Source organism: Zosterops lateralis, assembly GCF_965231275.1.
Source record: "Zosterops lateralis genome assembly, chromosome: Z".
NCBI lineage: Eukaryota > Metazoa > Chordata > Aves > Passeriformes > Zosteropidae > Zosterops > Zosterops lateralis.
In genome coordinates this window covers 93,845-114,325 of record NC_139800.1, presented here as the reverse complement: position 1 = coordinate 114,325, position 20,481 = coordinate 93,845, and the positions used below count along the sequence as shown (strand labels likewise).

Here is a 20,481-nt window from a genome sequence, read left to right as displayed (position 1 = left end):
CTGCGGCACGGAGCTGCGAGCGCCGGGGCCCTGCCGGCAGTGCCGGGGACGGCGGGGCTGGGGGCTGGGGGCTGGGGGCTGTGCTTCCCGGACCAGGGCCGGGACGCGGGCTGGAAACATCTTTACAGCCGAAGCACAGAAAAGGAAAAAAAGGAGAATGAGCAGAGGTGTCTTTAAATGGCTTTGTCGGATTACGTGGCAAGAAAGCTTTTCCTGGTGCTCTTCACCAATTCTGGAATAAATGTAGCCACTTTTTTCAGAGCTGTTAGTCTGGCATCCTCCAGGAGGTCGAATTTACTTGAAACTGCTGCAGTACTTTTCCAGTATGACCAGTGTCACACCTTTTCCAAGGTGACTGACGAACCAGAGTGCCCTTAGCAGTGTACAAAAACATCTCAAGTATCTAAAGTCCTAAAATCTGGGAATGCTGAGGAAACAAGGGCTTTGTTACAGGAAGAGAGAGATGATTCCACATTTCTTTGGATTCAGCTAGCAGAAGCTTTTTGGTGTATTTCACTTGGATTTTATTTGAATTGCCACACCACCGTGCTGCTGCACACCCCCTTGTGGGGAAAACTCGGGATGAGCAGGAAATTGAAGCCAACCCGCCTCATTTTATTGTTCTTTCAGCACAGGAATGACAAATATCAAGCCAGAGCATAATAGAATTGCTTTAAACAGAAATTGCCCTATAAAGTCTAAGCAGGCGGGTTGTTTTGGGTATTTTTACAAACAGAGTCTGGGATTTATGTCCCTATGATGCCAAATCAAGGAATAGCCCGCTGTTGTGCCAATGTGACTACTAAAACAGCAGGTAGCTCTAGCAGCGGTGTCCATGTGGAAATGTACATTGTCTGCAGGTTCCTGCATTTAGGAAAGTTGAAAGGCTGTGTACTAAAGCCCCCGTCGAGGTGCCACACGGGTGTGTGGCTGCACTGAAGGATTTGTTCTCCTGGGACAGATCACTCCGGACAGTTGCAATGTGCTGCCAGTAAGTGCCATTGCATAGACAGCCAGGTTAGGGGTACTGCCTTAATGTCTGATCTTGGGTTTTAAATAATGATTTCATGTTTTGAAAGTGCTTGCAAGTATGTGTCAACTGGCTACCTTTTAGAAAATACCTATAGCTATTTCAGAAGTAATTTTAAACTTTGTGTTTCTTTTACTTGCAGGTGCACAGAACAAGGTCTGCACTTCATTGACAGCTAGAATGACTTTTCTTGACCCAGAACCAGATGCAAAGAACAAAAAAAGAATTTGTTGTTGTCCTAAATGAGCTCGTGGCAGACTTCAGGATAGAGTGGGCAAAATGGGAAACATTTTGCACAGTGCAAGAGTTCCCTCTGTGAGGGTGAGCCTGTGTTGATTTCATTGGGTTCTGACTCTTCAAAAATCATTCATTTACTGCTTAAGAAACTCAGCAAAGCAGGAGTTTTGCCTCCACTTGAGAAATCCCTCAGACACTTGTCTAACACAGAATACAAGCATGGATGTTAAAGACGTAGTTAAATCCCAGGCAACTTTTTCCTGCCTAAAGGATTTTTCAGAGGGTGGTGATGACCTGCTTCATTTTAACGGTGTGATTGATGTTACTGCTGGAAGAGCAGAGGAATACTGCAGCAGACAGCTGCCTTCCCACCCCACAGATGTAACCACTTGTCACACAGGCAACTATTGCCTTAACACACAAGACTCTGGATCTCCTCAGTCTCTGGCAGATGTCCAGGCATGTAAAACGATTGGGCTGGGCAGATCCCTAACCACAAATTCCTTGCTCTGTGAGCAGGCAGACACTTCTGTAAGTAATCACACAGATTTTGGAAAAGGTGACTCTGAAAATTCTGCCGCTATTTTGGAGATTTATGCAGAGAAAGTAACAAGTGTAAGTGATGACTTTTCGGATGATGACCTGGAGTACTTTGAATGTTCAGATGTGCTTACAATGCATGAAGATGAAATCTGGAAAAAGAAATTACAATTTTTATTAGAAAGTGATGATGAAGATGATCTAAAACTAAGTAAGGATTGTGATGGGTGTGCTTACTTCCTCAGCGAAATGCCTTGTGTGTTCCAAGTGTCAGATAACACTACGCCTATGGATACCCCCATTGGCTTCTGTGGGCATCAGTCAAAAATCAAAGGAGTAAATGTAAGGAGAGACCCCTCTATGTACAGCCAGTCTGCTCTGCAGACAGAGATGACTCTCACTGTTGGACACCACCGAGATAAAAGTACCATTTTGAAAGACAAAGAGAAGAATCAAGTGCCTGTTGCTTCTGCAGCCACTGGAAATGAACATCCCAGAAGTGAAGAAGAGTCTAATGGAAGAGACCACCTGGCTGCAGGTTCCTCACGGGACGAACCAAAGCCCAAGAACTCTGTCCCTGCCCAGGTAGACTCCTCTGCCAATGGTATAGGTGCTGCTTGCACAGATCAAGATCTGGGGACGATGACAGAAACCAGCCCTGACGAGGCCGTGCTGGGGGAAAGCTCTCTGCTGCTGGAGGAGGGGAGAAGGAATGTGCCAGAGGGAAATGCACGGCATGCTGTCTGTACCTTAACAGAAAGTCTGAGGAGAAACCTTTTCAAGCTGTTAAACCCTATAGAACTTTGCAGATATGTAAGTACTATAGGACAGTCTTTCCAGGCTGCAGCAGAGGGTGGGGAATCCAGAGCTCCGTCTCCCCATCTGGAAGGTGTCTGTTCAACACAGGTTCCCGAGGAGACAGAAAGCATGCAAATGCAGGCTAGTCTGTGTCCAACAGAGGAGGCAGATAAAGACAGTCACTGGGAAAGGAAAAGGACTTGGGGCCTGTCTGAGCAAAACCAGATGCCAGATGAGAACATCTCATTGGGGGTAAGTAACATGTTTATTGTTTAACACAAAGAGCTGCTCTGCTCATCTCAATGCAATTTATTCCTGTTTGTCACAAAATAGTGTAAAATCAATATTACTTTAAAAAATACTATTCATCTACTTCTGAATGACAGCTACGGCTGGGAGGGAAATCTGGGTTTAGAAAAGGCCCAAGTAAAGCCTAAGCTGTTCTAATTATAGAGTGAGCCTGATAATGGTGAGAGGCACTAATGGGCCTCTGGACAGCTGGATAGGGAAATCTGATATGGAGGCTGTTGCACAGGTCTTAGCAAAGTAATGCTTCTTTCAACCCAGCAAGTTTTTCAAATACCTGTTGTGAGCAGAGAATGCTTTGATTTACTTTCTTTTCAATCTATATTCAACAAGCAAAACTGTCCTTCACTTCTGGTGCCAGAAACCTAAACCAATTCAACAGGGATTTGCTCTGGTTTCATGACAATGAAGGGAATTCAATGCAGAGAGTTCATGTTACAGAGGTGAATGAAGCTCGGTGTTTTTTAAAAATAAAACAATGAAAGAGTTGGATATTCCGGCTGAAATTTACAAACCAATTAAAAGATCAAACCTCCATGGTACTCTCCATGTACTTATGTACTTTATGCTGTTGGTAGAAAATCAGCTGGATTAATCACTACAGTTGTAGAGACTGCTATGATGCTCTACCAGTTTTCCTAAGTGGGAAAATTGAATCATCATTTTTATTTCACATAGTAAAGACTCAAAATATATAAATACTATTAAGTCATGAATAATCTCATTGTCACGATTTTTTCTGATTTGAAGGTGTGTAGCTAATTCCACAGGAAAAAAACCCATTTGTCACAACAAAAGTTTTTACCAGTTGCACATGCTTTTCTTCATCTGATTATTTGGGCAAAAAACATCTCTCAGTTCTGGGTGTAGTGTCACAGTTAGAGTGACTTCAATATCACCATCTTCAGCAGTCAAAAGTCACTGAATTCTTCTTCCTGAACAGTGTTCATAGGTTTTTCTGGTTTTATGGTATGACATTGTTTTATACTACAATGACAGAGACTTTGACTTCAGAAGGCTGAAAATTACTTTTTTATTTTGGGATGTGTCTTTTTTATATACTATTTTGCATAGACCAATTTGATTGGTGATACAAAGGCAAACTTTTTTACTCCCATTGGTCAGACCTAGAGGGACATCAAGAAGAAGTCCCTCTTAGGAAAAGGAATGAAAAACAAAATTGCAGTTACAAAAACATATTTCGTGTTTACAGAAAATTCCCTGGGAAAAGAATTTCAGAAAACCAGAACATCTCAGGCATGAAACCAGGGCTACAATGATACATAAAATTCCAATCCCATTTGAGGAGCGCATGGTGTCCTTATGATGCGGAATACCTCTCACAGGAGTTAATATCCTCAGAGCTTCCTGACAAGGTGTATGGCTGTGGTTTCCCAGAGGCCTGGTTTGATTTTTTTTTTTTTTTCCCCAAGTGCAGTGCAATAATTTAAATCCCAAAAGCCTCTTAGCCAAGAGCAGCTGTCAGGAGCCTGGCATAAATTTCAGAGTGGCCAATTAGACTCTTGTTGTGTGTAGTCAGTATGTCTGCATTTCCCTGGCCAAAACTTTACATTGGATAAAAGAATTAGTATTGGTGTACATGAAAGGGCAAGAGGTGGGCACAGACCAAACCCCAATTTTTAAACATGTGTATATGACAGTGAAATTCAGGTGTAGGTTCAGAATTATGTGGTCTTGAAAATGAGCCAAGCAAAAGCATCCTGCCTGAATACTGCTCCTTTTTTTGGGGCACTAGAAAAATGTGGACAGCTTCTCCCAGCACCCATGTGGTAAAGCCAGAAACTCCTCAGAATTCTGCCTGTGTAATCTAAGAGAGGCAAGAAAGAATCTATTGCTGCACGTGGGTTTCTGTAAAAGTGCCCTGGGGTGTTTGCTGGAGCCAATCGTGAGACAGCTCTGCAGGAGCGAGGGGAGGGGCTCGCAGCAAACCCCATAGCTGACTGCTTTGGAAGGGTGTTGAATTTTCCCTATCCATGTGGAAATCAGGTCTGCTGAGGGGTACAGAGCAGCCACGGGATCACAGCACTAATGACCCAAGGATTTACACTTCCCCTTAGCGCCAAGTGTTCGAACTGGAACAAACTTTGCAGTGTGTCTTGTGCAGTGCCTGCTGTGCTGGGTGACTTCTTCTGTTAGTTAGTCAGGGTGGGAGGCTCCTCAGTCCTTTCACGACCTCTTGGCCTAACCCCAGGTGAAATTCTTTATGTACCTGGTGCTTCAAAGCAGCTTCCATTAATAATAGGTCCAAGACACCAACAGTGCCAGCTGTGTGATGTTACATAGTGTACAGAGAGCCAGGAGGCTTTGCTGGGTGTCACTGTGGAGCTGGTCTCTGTTAGCAGTCAGCTAGCACCCTGTCCCTGTCAGTGTTCAGTGTTCAGCACCCTGTTCCTGTCAGAGTTCAGTGTTCAGCCAGCACCCTGTCCCTGTCAGTGGTCATTGGTTGGCACTCTTGGATCCTTGTCAGTGGTCAATATTCAGCACCCTTGTCACTCCTGGGTTACAGAGCCGTTATTCTGGTTTTGTTCATGTCAGAACAGCCTGTTCACATAAAATCTGGGAGATCCTTGGTTTGACCTTCCCGAGACAAATTTATGTCACTTTTAGATAATTTTAAATGGTGTTATCCAAAAAGGAGAGAAGCAGACCTGACACAAGTTCCAGGTGATTGGGCACCTGGCTGAGATGAGTGCTCGGCGTTGCCAGGGAACAGTCCGGGCCTGAGCCATGCCAGAGGGGTGTCGCTGTGTCTGAACAAGCAGAGGAGTCCTGGTTGGAGTAACTACAACTCATGACACCAGTGCTTCTCGTTCAGTAGGATCTACCCTAGGAATGGCAGATAACATCCCATTTTGCTGTCCACATCTTAAGTGGAGAGAGTGTTTCTTGGGAGACACATCAGGAAGAAATCCTTTAGAAAATCTGTACTACTTTGGAGCATGGACTCCTGCCTGCTGTGTATGGTCAGCCTGTTGCTCTGTGTTGTTGGCAGAGCACTCACTCTCCATCCTTTAAAATATTGTAGTGCTTCCTCTTTTTCTGCCTATTGAGCAGGAATAGCAGGATGCTGGCGGGATATGCCTGTCAGTCTGCAGGACAAAGCACAGCTCAGGTCTTTTGTTTCACTTGTTGAAATAATTACAGATATTGAAGTATTGCAGCTACTCCAAGGCAGGTGGGTCATTTAAAGCAGAGTGTCATTTTAGGAACGGGGAATCTGAGTGGCATTGAATGAACAGAGAAGTGGAAAAATCCACTAAGGTGGATTGCTGGAGAACAATGTAAAGTAAAAGCAGTCCCAAACATAGTGGATTTGAGGGAGCCGAGATGCAGAGGCTGTGATACACTTTTTGTCTGTATTCTAGGGATGGTTTGTTACACTCCATTTGTGCAAACAGAGGGATATAAATGTAACATGGGCTCTTTACTTGCAGAGAAGAATTACCTTGCTAAACTATTTCTGCTTAAAGAACAGTGAGAAACTGTGAGGTAAAATTGATCAGCTTCATTACAAATCCTTCTCTAAGGAGCAACACTTTCAGACTCACCAGGGAAGTTGATTTCAATCCATTATGTTGATAGTTACAAGTCAAAAACTTGACTGCTAACAAAAATAAAATTAAAAAAAATTAAAAATTGCAAGCCTTCAGACTTGTGTCAAGCTGTAGTTCCAATTTTTAATTACATTGCTCTATTTTCCTTTTTGAAGAGTCAAAGTGCTAATCTTGAAGGCGTTACCCAGAATTGTGAGAACCTCTGTATGGAGCCCAGAACAGAAAAGGAAGGCATCTTCAGGGCTTCTGAGAGTGCAGGAACCAGCCAGCTCTCTGCTGAAAACACGCTGCAAGTAAAGCATGCAGATTTACAGACCTCTTCTCTTCACTGTGCTCCTTGTGAAAAGAGAGAAGGTTGGCACCAACAGGTCTTCTCTGGACAAGAAATTATTAGTAATGGCAAAAAGGCAAGGAATGACATTTCCTCTTCTCCTCAATGGGATATGGACTCTGTTCCTGATAAACAGGAGTGCTTATGTGCTGTTCTGTCCTCTGCAAAGCTGTGTGATGAGCCAGGGGAGGGAGAGCAAAGGTCTGGGCTTGATATACATGATAGCAGTAACCCAGATATTCTCTGCAGCCAGTCAGCCGATGAGGCTGTCTCTGAAGCTAATCCCAAATCAGTCCTGGAATCTGGAGAACCTGAGTGCAAAGGGGATGCTGATATATCTGCAGTGCATGACAAGCTGTGGAAACTTCTTCATGAAGATGACTCAGACTATAGAATCCCATTTGAAAACAGAGGCATCCTGAGTGTAGCTACGAGGCTGACAGATATCAAAGTCACAGAAGTGAACTTTGTGCGGGAGACCTGTTCCGATCATCGTTTGCCAATGGATTTGATTGAAGAGCAGGAACCCGTCACAGAACCAGCTCATAACCCCAGAACCGAGAAAGCTGCCTGTGATGTTTCTGATATCCTCCTGCAGAGAGCTGCAGCACGTGAGAGCACATCCATAGGAAGCATTTGTCTTGCACAAGTGGTAGGAACAGATGGTGTCTGTCTAGATGCTGGCACTGGGAATGAGAGGGAAACGCCATCCATTTGTGTTTCAGCAAACAGTGTCCTCTTAAGGACCCAGGAGAGCTTGGAGCCAAATCCAATGGCCACGGACAGGAATGGATCCACTGTGACTTGGGAAGGGAAGCTTGCTGTTAATCATGCTGCCCAGACATGTGAAGCAGATTCCTCTCAGAGGTTACAAAATGCTCAGAGTGGTAATTTAGCATGTCCCAAAGCAAACCCAGCTGATGTATCAGGTATGTCACATGGGACAGTTGAACAGTTACTTCATACCGAATACAACATATCCATGACAAATGAGTCTGTACCTGGAGAAGGTTGTCAATTTAAGGACTGTTATCCAGCGAGAGGAGAACTGGGTTATTTCCCTGAAGAGGAAGACATTTTCCCCAGTGAAAACACCAGTCAGTTTACACATGCAGGGCACTCTTCTGTTAACGCCATACACAAGAGTTATGAAGTGAATTTACAAGAAAAAGGGAATCACTCAGGCTTGAATGCACCAAAGGACACTAATTCTGACAGCTACCATCTTTCAAAAAATAATGGCTGTCAGGATTTTCAAATTCTTTCTAATGCACAGAAATACAGGAATGTAATGCAATCACCTACTTTAATTCAGATTCACGAAACCATAACACATAAGGACCTACCCCAAAATACAGACCAACTGACAGAAACAGCAAAACAAGAAGGGTCAGTCCCTTCCCCTTCTGGGGAGACGTTTTTAAGAGATTTTTATCTAGAAATGCCCAGCTGTGAACCGTGTAAGGCAGGAGAACAGACAGAGATTTGCATACCTGAGGAACACAGGGCTGAAACTTCCTGTGACTCAGGAGTTAGTCAGGTTTCAGAGAGTCAGACTGCAGCTTCCCCTTGTAATACAGCAGAACAACATTCATTTTTGGTTGACAGCACCTTCAAGTCTGATAAAGAGTTAAAAACAGATTCTTGTGAAAATCCCACCTATGTAGCTGGAAGTGTAACATCAGCCAGTGCCCCACACCCCAGGGAGGCTCAAAGTGAGCAGCACAGCACAGCAGGTGGGGAGGATGGAGATTCTGGGAATCAGCTACATCCCCAACAACTGCTTGAAAACAAAACCCTGCCCTTCTTCACACCTGTAAGCCACTCAGAGGGCTTTCCCAGTGAATCTGCAGTGGCGCGTCCTGGCACAAGCAGTGACGGAAAAACTGGATCCGTACAAGCTGGAGTAGGAGTAAACGGAAATTTAACTACATTGGAAATTTCCTGCAAGTTGTGGCAGGGTCTGTTCCAGAAGGTCCCTGGAGAAACCAGAGAAGAAGCAGCTTTGTGTGAAAATGAATGTGAGATTCCAAGAGCTATTGAATATAACCCAGATGAAGCTGAAACAAAGGCTCCTTTGCACACTTTGACTGGCTCCCAGGCTCTGAAACAGATTATGAATATTAGTACGGAGGAGTCTTGTCCCAACTTGATAGCTTCCAGCAAGATAACTGAGGCTGACAATTCAATTAAGTCCACTGAGTATGATAAAAAGGAGAAAGTCAGGACATCAGAGAGTGTAGTAAGTGGTTTAGATAATTTGCCAACAGTTGATTCAGGGAACAACCAATGTTTTCAAGAGCAACCACCCCACAGAAGAACTCCATCATTCGCTGTGGCGTGGACCACACTTGATCCATTCCCAGTCAATACAGAAAGTCAAAGAAATCAGGAAGGGTCAAAATCCTGCCAGACACCACTGGCTGCTGTAGAGCCTGAGCCCATCAAGTGTAAAGAGGACACAACAAAGAGCGGGCACGTAGCTGCTGGAGCTAAGAAGAAATTACCACCAGCAATTCTGTCCAAAAAACCCAGGCTGGAGGAGAGGGGAAGTGTCATCAAGGATCCCAGCTGTGTTAAAAAGTCTGGGAAGAGCGAGGGAGGCGTGATTCACAAAGAGGATCGAAAAGAGCAAAGGAAACTCATTTTGAAAAAGGATAGCAAAGGTAAGAGAAAACGGATTTTCTTTTCTGTCCTTTCCCATCATTCTGGCTACAGTACAAAATTCAGATTATTGAAAGGCATTGCAAGCCTCTTTCAGGCTGACTCAGTTAGCTAAAGGTGTCCTGTCCTCATGGAGCTTTATTTCTAGATTTATGCACTTAGTAATGAGTGCTGTGCCCATGGAACAGAGATGAACCCTTTTCCCCGCTGGAAAGCATATTCAATTCATGAACTTTGTAACCAATTTGAAACAGTCACTGCCTCATTGGCCTCTTGGAGTAACTTTTCACGGATGAAAAGTATAATGGTACCACATAGCTGCACACCATCTAGCAGCTGCAAGCCCAGTACTTGTTCTGTTCCCATGGGGCTGCATTCCCAGTTATGTTCCTGCATGGCAGCTCCCAAGTCCAACTGTCCCCTCTTGGTTACCAAAGGATTTATTACTGGCAAAGTATTATTGTTAGCAGTAGGGTACCACAGATAAACAATGTTTGAGGTCCTATGTGCTGACTTCTGACTGGTTCTGCATTGCTTTGCCTTGCTGCAAAAATGACACGGATGAAACGAGCAATATTTAAGTGATACGGGAAACATATAATTGAAAGGAGATCCGACTTGCTGTCAGTCTCTAGAAGGTTGCTAACACTAGCAGGATTGCGACAGTTGGGCGGATGAGGGATTTGTTGTTTCTGTGGGTAGTTTGCAAGGACCAACATCTTATTTTTTGCTTTTGACATGATATTTCATATTCATATAATAAAATTATTTAATAGGTCAGCGCAGGACTGAACAGTGACTAAAGGTAGGCTACACATCAGTGGAGCTTTTCACATACTCTAATTACTGTGCAGTCTTGTGAGACTTCTGCTTTTCTAATCACATTTTAGAAAACCCCAGACTTTACTCCATTCAGAGATGTGTCCTTTGCCAGGGAACCAAATGTGTGGGAGGAGAGACACATTCCTTCAAAGCGGAGCAGGCAAACTGCAGTGACTGTGCAATGCCTGACCTGTTTCCATTACTTGATGCCATGCTTGAAAAAATGTTTTAAGCATTCAGGCTGCATCAGATAACACTGAATTTTCTTCACCTGTTTCTGCTCTGCCTCAGACTTGGCTGAAGTATGTCTGTGCTCCAGAGCATTGTTGTGGCCCTTTCCCTGACATTATGGGAAAGCTGGTTTGGTTGCTGTGGAATAGATTCAGTGTTCTTTTGCATTATTTCAGTTGCAGGAGGTAAGACTGTGGCCAGGGCAGGAACCTGGAGCCATTAGTTCTATTTCTAGAGCTGTCATGTCCTGTCTGTGTTACTTTAGCCCTGATACAGCAAGGTTCACATGGTCCAGGACTCAGGGATTGCCAGTCCAGGTGGGAGACCTGGACTGGGTGGGGCCTGGGACAGGGGATGCCGCAAACCACAGCAGTGTGCCTGTCCCTTCGAGTTGGGTGTTACTGGAATATCACTGCAGGAATGGGATCCCCAAGGGACGTGTGCCATGCTACCTCATTTAGAGTGCAAGAGCTCAGAATTAACACAGTAGGAAACAAAACATCTTGCATTTTACTAAAATCTCTGACATCGAGCAGGGATGTGTCACTTGAGGCGGGGCTGTGTCGTGATCCCAAAACCTTTCTCTAAGTATATGTCGATTCCCTTTCTTTCCAAGTCCTTCCAGTCCCCTGCTCATGCTGTGCCCATGTGCAGAGACACTGGAGCATTCTGTGAGGCAGTGAAAAGTCCTAGCAGAGATCCAGGCTGGCAGGACCTTCTGGGACTTTCTCCCCGGCTGTGATCAGCTAAAAAATTCTACTAGTTTACCGAGACACAAGAAGTCATAATTACGTACCAGGGATTTCAGTGTTCATGGTTTTAACATGAAATATTAAAATGCCAAAACAATGTAATTGTCTTCAAACCCTAAATTGTGGTTCTTCTGTTTCAAGCCCCTAGGCTGCTGAAGAAGATCCAAGCAGAGTTATTCCCTGACTGCTCTGGAAGTATTAAGCTGTGCTGTCAGTTTGGTGACATTCACGGTGACTCCACCATTACGTGGACTAAAGATTCCAAGGTGCTGGCTCGGCTGCAGAGAAGGTAAGGGGATGTTTCTGAAGGACTGGGAGTTTCAGGGTAACTTGGCTATTCACAGGAGGCAGATCTTCTCGCAATGCATTGATATTGGTCATAGTTTGTGGTCCATCACCTCTCAGCCTGTTCATAAACCAGTGTCATCCAGATTTCAAACAAATACCAAAACAAGTTTGAACCTCAGTTAACCTAGAGAGGGGTGCAAATAAAAGCTTCTTAAGGCAATTAACAGGATCTAGCTTTTCCATTTTAATGAACTGAGTTATCTTCCTTGTAGCAGTAATGATATTCTGATCTAAGAAACTCTTTAGAATGTTTCAAAAATACAAAGTTAACATTACTCAAAGGAAAAAAAAATAAAAGCTATTTCTTTCAGAATGCACACTTCTGAGAAGATGAAAAATTTTGTAGGAAGGGTTTTTTTTAGATGTTCTTTTAGGTGGAGAGAAAAGGTTGCATGAATTGGTTAAACTTTCCATTCTGATTCTTCTTGTTTTAACTCTTCTGATTTTGATTGTTGTATTGCAATACCCATTGTAGTATTAATACGGATCATTTTCTGCTAAATGATTGTGCTGTGTTTTAACAAATAAACAGTGCAGAGCGATCAAATTTATCAGTTTTTCCAATGATAACAAGTAAAATATGTGCTAGCACAAAATGCTCTGTTTCAGTGCCCAGGATGACTCTCCTGTCTCTCTGGCAATAGCTGAAGCCAGTTACCAAGACCAGGGAATGTATTATTGCTGCTTGAATAACATGTATGGAAAGGTGACTGCTGAGTTTCATCTGACTGCTGCAGGTAAGCCTCAGTTTACAGTTTTGATTAATAGTAATGACAATGACACTTTCCATTCAGTTTTTTTACTACAAAATTCATTTATTTGTTTCCTCCTAGTATTGGAACGTCTCTCAAGTTGTCAGAGTTATGGAGGTAAATATAAAGTGAAGTAGCATTGCATGGCATCACACAGAGACACATATACACACAGAGCACTGGCAGCTCTTTGGCACAAACGCATGGTTCTCGCAGGTCACCTGCTGTGTAACTGTACTCCAGGAGAAAGGCAGGCATGAAGCTTTGGAATGCTTTCCCTGTGTGTTAACTGGTGTTCAGTGACAGCCTGGCATGTGTCCTGTGCTGCAGCTAAAGATAGTGCCTTGCCAGTGGGATTGTCATTCCTTAACAGCCTGCAGAGATCCAGGCCTTCAGTTGGCATAGTGACTTTTCTTTCTTCTCTTTGAAGAATTAAAATTAGGCATTTATTTCCTTGCGCAAACAAAGACAGGACTTTTCATATAACAGCACTGTATAACTTAATCAGAGAATTTTAGGTGGAATTAAGGAGTGTTCTAATTCTGGCCTTCTCTGTGCAGTGTTTCTTCTGTGCTTCAAAGAGAGGCAATAGTACACAGAGGCTAAACCAGAGGTAACTGGAAGGGGCAGCTGGAAGGACTTCTTTGTTGTGTAGTTCTGTTCTCCTATTTATTTTCTTTACTGGTGGTCCTTGAAATGTTATGACACTTGAAGTGCAGTTAATTTTTTCGTTCCTCTCAGTGCTTAACTTTTATTTCCCCTGATGAATTCTTTTGCATTTGGATTACGGTGATCATTTAAAGGGGTGAAATCCAGAATCTTCCTTGATTTCATCTATAACAGTCTTGTTTGCTACACTCTGTCTTTTCGCCTTATGATCCTGAGCTGCTACCTTTCTCCAGGCTGGCTGTGGATTGTACAGGCAAGCAGCTGCCTCTCAGGAGCTGCTTGGCCTCCCAGCCCTCAGTAACACAAGTTGTGCTTCCACTGAGCATCTTTTCCTCCCCTCTGGAGAGATGCACCTGCTCTCCCACGCCCACGCCTCCCTGTGCCTGCAGAAAATCCTGTTACGTTTTAGGTGTGGAAGAAATCGAATTCATGCAGCTGATGTTCAGAGAAGATCCCCTCAGCTCCAGCTACTTTGGTGGGACGCTGCACGGAGCAATAATGACGGAGGGGCTGCACTTTGGCGAGGGGATGCACCGCAGAGCCTTCCGCAGCCGCGTGCTGCAGGGCCTGGCCCCCGCCTTCCCCCCCGGCCACGCCTGCGTGCTCAAGGTGCACAGCGCCCTCACCTACGGCGCCAAGAGCAGGGACGAGCTGCTGCAGAAGAACTACAGTCTGGCCCTGCAGGTGAGCTGCCCCTGGGCTTTGTAAGCCAGAGTTGTGGGCGAAAGCTGCCCTCATATTCAAACACATGATCTGTTGAATGTTGAGAGCAGTATTCCCATAGGCATGTCGGTTGTATTACAGGAATGCCACGTCCAAAATACTGCCAGAGAGTATGCAAAGTTATATGCAGCTGAAGCTGAACCCTTGGAAGGCTTTGGAGAGGTACCAGAGTGAGTACAAATATATATTTTATATACACATATGCTTATATATACTGTCCTGTGCCATGGCAGCCCACTGGTTGCTAGGACTAAAGAGGAAAGAGGAAACCTGGGAACAGTGTTACAGGTATTCAACTTGGTTTAGACTTGGTAGCTGTTCATTCACTCTCTGAGATCACTGGCCGCTTTTGTCTGTTCTTACCCCCTTACTGAAAGAATTCTCAGGGTTTTATTGGTTTCTATCCCTTGATTTCAGAATCATTCCAATTTTTCTTATTCATCGACCTGCTAATAACATCCCCTATGCCACAGTGGAGGAGGAGCTGGTTGGGGAGTTTGTGAAATACTCTGTCAAGGATGGCAAGGAGGTGAATTTCCTGAGAAGAGACTCAGAGGCTGGCCAGAAGTGTTGCACCTTTCAGCACTGGGTGTATGAGAAGACCAACGGGAACTTGCTTGTCACTGACCTGCAAGGTGAGTTGTCTGACTAGGGGCAATTTTTATCTAGCTTATGTTCTTGTAAAAGGACAATTTGGAAAAGAAAACCAAATCTTACACTCTTAATGGAGGAGTTGTTCTTTTACATGTACCTTAGTGAATCGGGACACTCAGTATGAGCCAAATCTGGCTTTTTGTCTCACCACCCAGAGGTTAATGAAATGGCTGCTGCGTGAAAGACTTCAGGTGTTAATGACACCCTGGTCCTCCCCTTTTTCTTGTATTTGTATACTCAACAATCACTCAGCAGTGGAATGTTCCACATTTGGGTCCTGGCTAGTTTTGAAGAAATATGTTCCTTCAAAAAGAAGAATAGTGAAGAAACACCCTCATGTTTGCTAAATGCTACCTCAGCTTCCATGGATGTGACTCCTCTTCAGTTCTGCAAAGTATTTGGGTCAGGGGAAGACAGATTCTTCTTGAAGAAAAACAGAAAAAGCTAGAATCTTAGAAAACTTCCTATATTCTTTTACAAATGAAGACAGGAAAAGTAGCAACAAGGCATCTGAAAAAGATGCCTGAAATAATTTAAAGGGACTAGAAAGAACAAAATCCTTGCACAGGAAACAAGCTCGCTGTTGATCACCCTGACAGCTGTAAGATAGTGTCATGAGCCTGACTTCTAGAAACTGCTGGTGACACAGAGAACATCTTCTTAACTGGGGTGCTTTAAAACACTTTGAAAAAAATGTGACAAATAATTAAAATTAAAAAGCTGACTCAATAAATAAAATTTAATGTCTCCATATGTGAAGAATCGTTCTAGAAATTCCAGTGTAAGCTAAGCTCTGTGTTTCCTTGCTGCCTTGCAGGTGTGGGGATGAAGTTAACTGATGTTGGCATAGCAACCCTGGCCAAAGGGTGAGTGAACGTGATTTCTCAGCAGCCATGGTTGTGCTTTACTCATCTATCTCTTCACAGTTAAATGTGGAAGGGGGAGGGTGCACTGGAATTTCATTCTTGCTATAACTTTAGAAGAAAACACTCCTTGTCTAAGTATTTTAACTTCTTCATGTTCATATTTATGGAAACCCACCTGTAAAGGAAACACATTTATTTTGTTATGAAAGAATGGGGCTACCCTGTAGACTGAGCTTTGTTTTTCCTGCATGCCTCTTTTGAAATGGGCTTGTCCAAAGGGTATTTCACAAGTGATGTGAAGGGTTCTGGTGACAGCAGGTAAGGCTCCTGGTGATCCATCAGCTGGGGGAAGGTAGGGCTGAACACACGGGGCCAGCAGTGGCTGCAGCCTGGGGTAAAGGGCCAGCTGGAATCCCTCCTGTAGCCAGCAAAAGTGCCAGAACTTTGAGATATGTATTTGTGACAAAGACTCTTCTCAGTGGGATGCTGTGTATTGGCCACTTCCCTGATAAACAGGGGCAACTGTGAAGGGGTTTGATGGTATCTCCCATTTCCCTCTCAAAACCAGCAATTCTGAGCCTTAACAAGATTATTCAGGACATTTCTAGAGTCTGTTTTCTAGTGGTGTTGCAAAGGCTTCAGCTCTTTTGGGGGAGATTTAAGCATATGTGAAAAGATGTAGGCCTGTAATATTTTAACTTTAGTCTGCTTCTCTTAAGTTAATTAAGGCTTTCAGTTATACCACAGGCCAGCAGAGCTGTGGATAGGAGTAGGGAGTGGCTTCTGGACAGGGAAAGGGGATGAGGGTAAGTGCTTTAATTTTGTATTCTCCTTTGAGAATCTGGCATGAGAAAAAAGATCTGATCATATGTTCAGCCTTTATTTTAAGTTGGACCTGTCTTTATATCTGGGATACAAAAAGAAACCTCACAACATCATCTAAATTATTAAAAATGTGACTCTAGAATATTCTGAACACCTGCAGGCCGGCATCCATTCAGTTAGATTGATTTACTCTTGCAGCTGTGGATCCAAAGTAAAAGCAGTTGAAATGAGTGTATATCATCCTGTTACAAACCAAAAAAGTAATAAATGTTTTATTTAGGCAACGCTGTTCTCAGGAATCAGAAGATTTATAAAAATGCTTTACTGAATGTTGTCCAGCTTACTGTGGGAAATGAATCCTATAAAAACACACATTGTGTTGGGGAGGAGGAAGTGAGCACACAATGCAAGCTGTAGTAAGGATCACCTCAGGCATATAGAAAGGAAAATAATTTCCCTAAATGAACAACCTCCTGAAAATGCTAAGTATCATTTTGTTTGTTATTTAGCTAATGGTATTCCTGCAAGATGACAGATTTTTTCCTCGTCCTATATTTTGTTTTCATGCTCCTCTCCTGGAAAGAAGATCTCTGTATTAATGTCTGCGGTTGGATTTTTAATTCTATGAACGTGGGTGGGGAAACTCAACTAAGTGCCCAGAGCTCCTGTGTATTGCTGAGTCTTGCTGCTTTGGGCTGTGTTCAGCCGAGCTGCTGAGAGCTAGCCTGGTCCCATGAAGGGAGAACACATGGTCCTACAGAGCCAGAAATGCAGAGTGGGACTGGTGTGGCTTGAACTGTGCTGGTAGAGAAGACATAGAACACATCTCTTTTGTGCTCCAAAACAGAGTCCGCGATGTGTGGAGGAGGAGATTTTGATCTTTTGTCCTTGCTCTGTGTGTTTTACCAGGGAACTGAAAAGCAGAGGAGCCCAAAGCAGCGGTATAGTCAATGTGCTGCGGGAGCTGCGGTGCAGTTCTGTCAGGAGAGGGCGAAGTGGACCTAGGAACAGGAACGCCTGGGAAGCATTTTTAATGTGACCATAGTGCGGCGCCTGAGCCTTAAAATCAGCCACTCTGTAGCTTCTGTGGCGAATGGAAACAAAAGTACCACAGCAGCCGTGTAGTGCTCTGTGCACGCAGAGAGCAGAGTAGAACTGTGCACGAGGGCCCAGGGATTTATCCAGGAATGGTGCACACAAAGGAGGGACTCAGGAGCACAGTAACCCACAGTTATGGTCATTAACAGAAACGCTGGTTGCCGAGTCTGGATCTAAAACTGCCTGGTTCCAGGGCACTGACAAGTTTAGCTTTCCTCCGCGTGGTAACAAGAGGCATTGGGGAGTTTAAGCCTGAGGGCAAATCCAACATTTCCCCTTCAGATCTGAGGAAGATTTTGTTTGTTTTGGTGCTGGATAGAAGATATTCCCTTTCGGAGGGCAGGTGTGTTTGCCTGTGGAACTCCTGTGGGCGTGTCTGGTGCATCCACCAACACAAGACATACCTGAGAGCTCTTGAGAGCAGCTCAGTAGAGTCTGAAGTCTCCAATTTCTCCAAGGGAGCAAGAGAACCGTTGATCTTGCTGGACTCCAGTAAATAGTCTTGGGGTAAAAATGACACACCTCTTCAACCTGCTTTGGTTAAACAAACACACACTTTACTTGGAGAGCGGAGGAAAATCCCTTTGAGGTTCATCGGCTGTTCAGAACCAGCTGGGTGGGGTCTCCAGAGCAGGGCCTGTCTGTCAGCAGGAACCTGACCTTCTCAGAGCAGCAGTATTCTCTTTAGCACTGTGCAGTCTGAGGAAGGAAGGTCTCTGGATGCTGGGAATGAGCATCCTCTGTTCATTTCAGTACCAAATATTGTTTGTTTGGTTTTGTGTAGTCACAACTCACAGTTCACCTCTGAGGACACTGGCTCTCTGGCAAACCAAGAGAACAGGGTAGAATGGGCACTGATTAAGATGAAAAAAGGTGAGGAGCACCCTGGCCTTTCTTCTCCCTTCTCCATGTTGAGAATTTAAGCAAAATTACTCATTTGAAGAGCAGGTGCACCTTTTAAAATAAGCTGATGCAGCTTAAAAAACAGGCCCTGGGAGGACTGTCAGCAACCAGCAGCATGGTGAGGAGAAAAGGGATACACATGCCCTGTACCTCTGATGGTGGGAGTTACAGTGGTGGATTGGGAACTGTAGAGGCTGGATGAGACTGCCTTCTTCAGGAACATTCCTTCCATCCTTCCCTGAGGGGCTTGGCTCCTTGAGATCTTGTAGGCAGCCAGGGGAGGGGAGTGGCATAGCATGGTAATGATGTACACGTTTAGATGGAAACAGATTCCAGTTCTGAAACACCTCATGCAACAACCTTGTCTCTTCATGGTGGCCATCACAGAGAATGATGTAGCATGGATTTCATTTGTGTTACCAAGAAAGGTAGCCAGCAGACAATTTTATTCCGAATTTAATACCATGAAAGACAGGTGCCAGGACCCAGCCCACAGAGCCTTGCCTCTAATGCTTTTCCTTCTTCTGGCACCACTTGTTACCTGCTTCCCCTCACCTCCCAATGACCCAGTCTGAGTTTCTGTGGCAGTCAATGCTTCTCAAGCCAGCAGGGGTAGAAGAGACTTGCTTAATGTTTTCAAGTTGCTTATGAGTCAGCAGTCATACTCTGCCTCCCTCTGCTGAAAATGAATCTTGAATTCCCTTTTTTTTTTTTTTTTTTTTTTTTCTTTGTTACTGCAGATACAAGGGGTTTAAAGGCAACTGCTCCTTTTCCTTCATTGAGCAGTTCAGAGCCCTCCACCAGTGCAATGAGTACTGTGAGATGCTGGGGCTGAAATCTCTCCGAACCACTCATCAAAAACAAAGGAAAGCAACATCCACTAAAAGCAAAAATCTGCCAAACACATCAACAGTAAAGAAAATGGTGCCTAAGAAGGCAAGAGAACCTAGAGACTTCATTTCTTCAGAGCACTGAATCTCACTATCCCACCTTGTGAAACTACTCCTGAGGACGTGGAGGAGTGACAAGCACCAGTGACCTGAGGGGATAACTTTAGTCTTTTGCCTTTTGACATTGTTTTGGAATCATCCTGATGCTGATGACAGCAACAAAGGAAGGCGCTGATCCTGTGCTCTTGGTGCCTGAGATTTAACACTGGGGCAATGTTTTGAAAACAAACTAAGCCGTCTCCTGGATTTTCTTACAGGCTTCTGTGGATTGGTATTGGAGAAAAGCATCTTCTTCTGTGTCTACATCCATGGTCCTGTGGTTCAGCTGCTATGGAAACGTCAATATATTTAAGATGCTAAGTACAAGTTTTGCTCAGTATTGCATATGCATATGCATGCTGGGTTACTTGGAAGTCAGGAAAGGTAAAGTTTGGAACACACTGATGAATATTAAAGTTACCACTTCCATTGTAAATCAGAACGTAACATCCTTTGAGCCTAAATATTGGACTGTTCAGTGGGATTTAGGCTCCTCAGTGCGCTGCTGGTACCCGGCTTTCATTAGGCCTTTGGAAGTGCCTGCAGATGACGCCTATTTTTTACAATAGTATTCAGAAGAATTTCTGTAAGGACATTTTGACTGTTCCCTAAACAGGCTTAGAACATAAGGCAAAGGGCTTGAGCGTGGTGGAATGGGAGCAAAGCTAAAAGCATTGGATAAATAGTGTTTCAAGTAAGAGGCAATAGATTTTTATCAGAATTTTGGCAAGTGTTCTGTTTGAAAAATACCATGAGCATCTCAGCCAATTAATATTCCAAATGTATGTTGTAGTTTGGTCTCAAAGTCAGAGATGGAGTTTCGCTCTATTTGCTACTTGCCTTCAGTTTTATTGCCCTGGTCAGTTCAATGACCAGGATGAAAATCACAAGCTGACCTCTCAGAGGTAAACACAGCCCTATTAATGCCAAGGAAATCCACATTCCTAATGATGACAGTGATGATTCCTTAAGGTGTTGGGTGTGCTTTGCAATGGGCATCTGGAAGTGCGTGTGTCAGAGTATGGATTCCTCACATATTCTGGTGCTTTTGCCTCTAAAAGGAGCAAAGTCATCCTTCTGGGCACATATCCCGTTTGTTTATTGCTCAGCACAGTGGGAAAATGTACTGCCAGAGATCCCAAAGCTTCCTGAGCTGATGCCTTGTCTGCCAGGAACTATTTAGTGTGATAATGGCGTTTGATAGACTGGACACAAACACCATTGTCACACTCCACAGCTCTGGGAGCAGGTCCTTAGCCTGTGGAAGGAGTGATGGAGGCACACTGCAAGCTTCAGCAGAGGGGGTTTCAAAGACCTGCAAAACAGACACAAGACCAGGTTTGCACATATTTACATGTGGCACATTGG

At 44.1% G+C, this 20,481-nt stretch overlaps 1 protein-coding gene across 1 annotated transcript; it reads left to right on the top strand.

The window, feature by feature from the left end:
• Positions 1-1,486: 1,486 nt before the first annotated feature.
• LOC310923126 (alpha-protein kinase 2-like) lies at positions 1,487-20,416 on the top strand (the record flags this gene model as incomplete). The annotated part of the gene is made up of 10 exons (XM_083884258.1): positions 1,487-2,857; positions 6,642-9,483; positions 11,428-11,575; positions 12,244-12,371; positions 12,468-12,503; positions 13,465-13,739; positions 13,860-13,948; positions 14,196-14,413; positions 15,250-15,298; positions 18,865-20,416. The coding sequence occupies 10 exons, from the start codon at positions 1,487-1,489 to the stop codon at positions 19,097-19,099; spliced, it is 5,391 nt and encodes a 1,796-aa protein (XP_083740384.1). The 3' UTR covers positions 19,100-20,416.
• Positions 20,417-20,481: the final 65 nt, after the last annotated feature.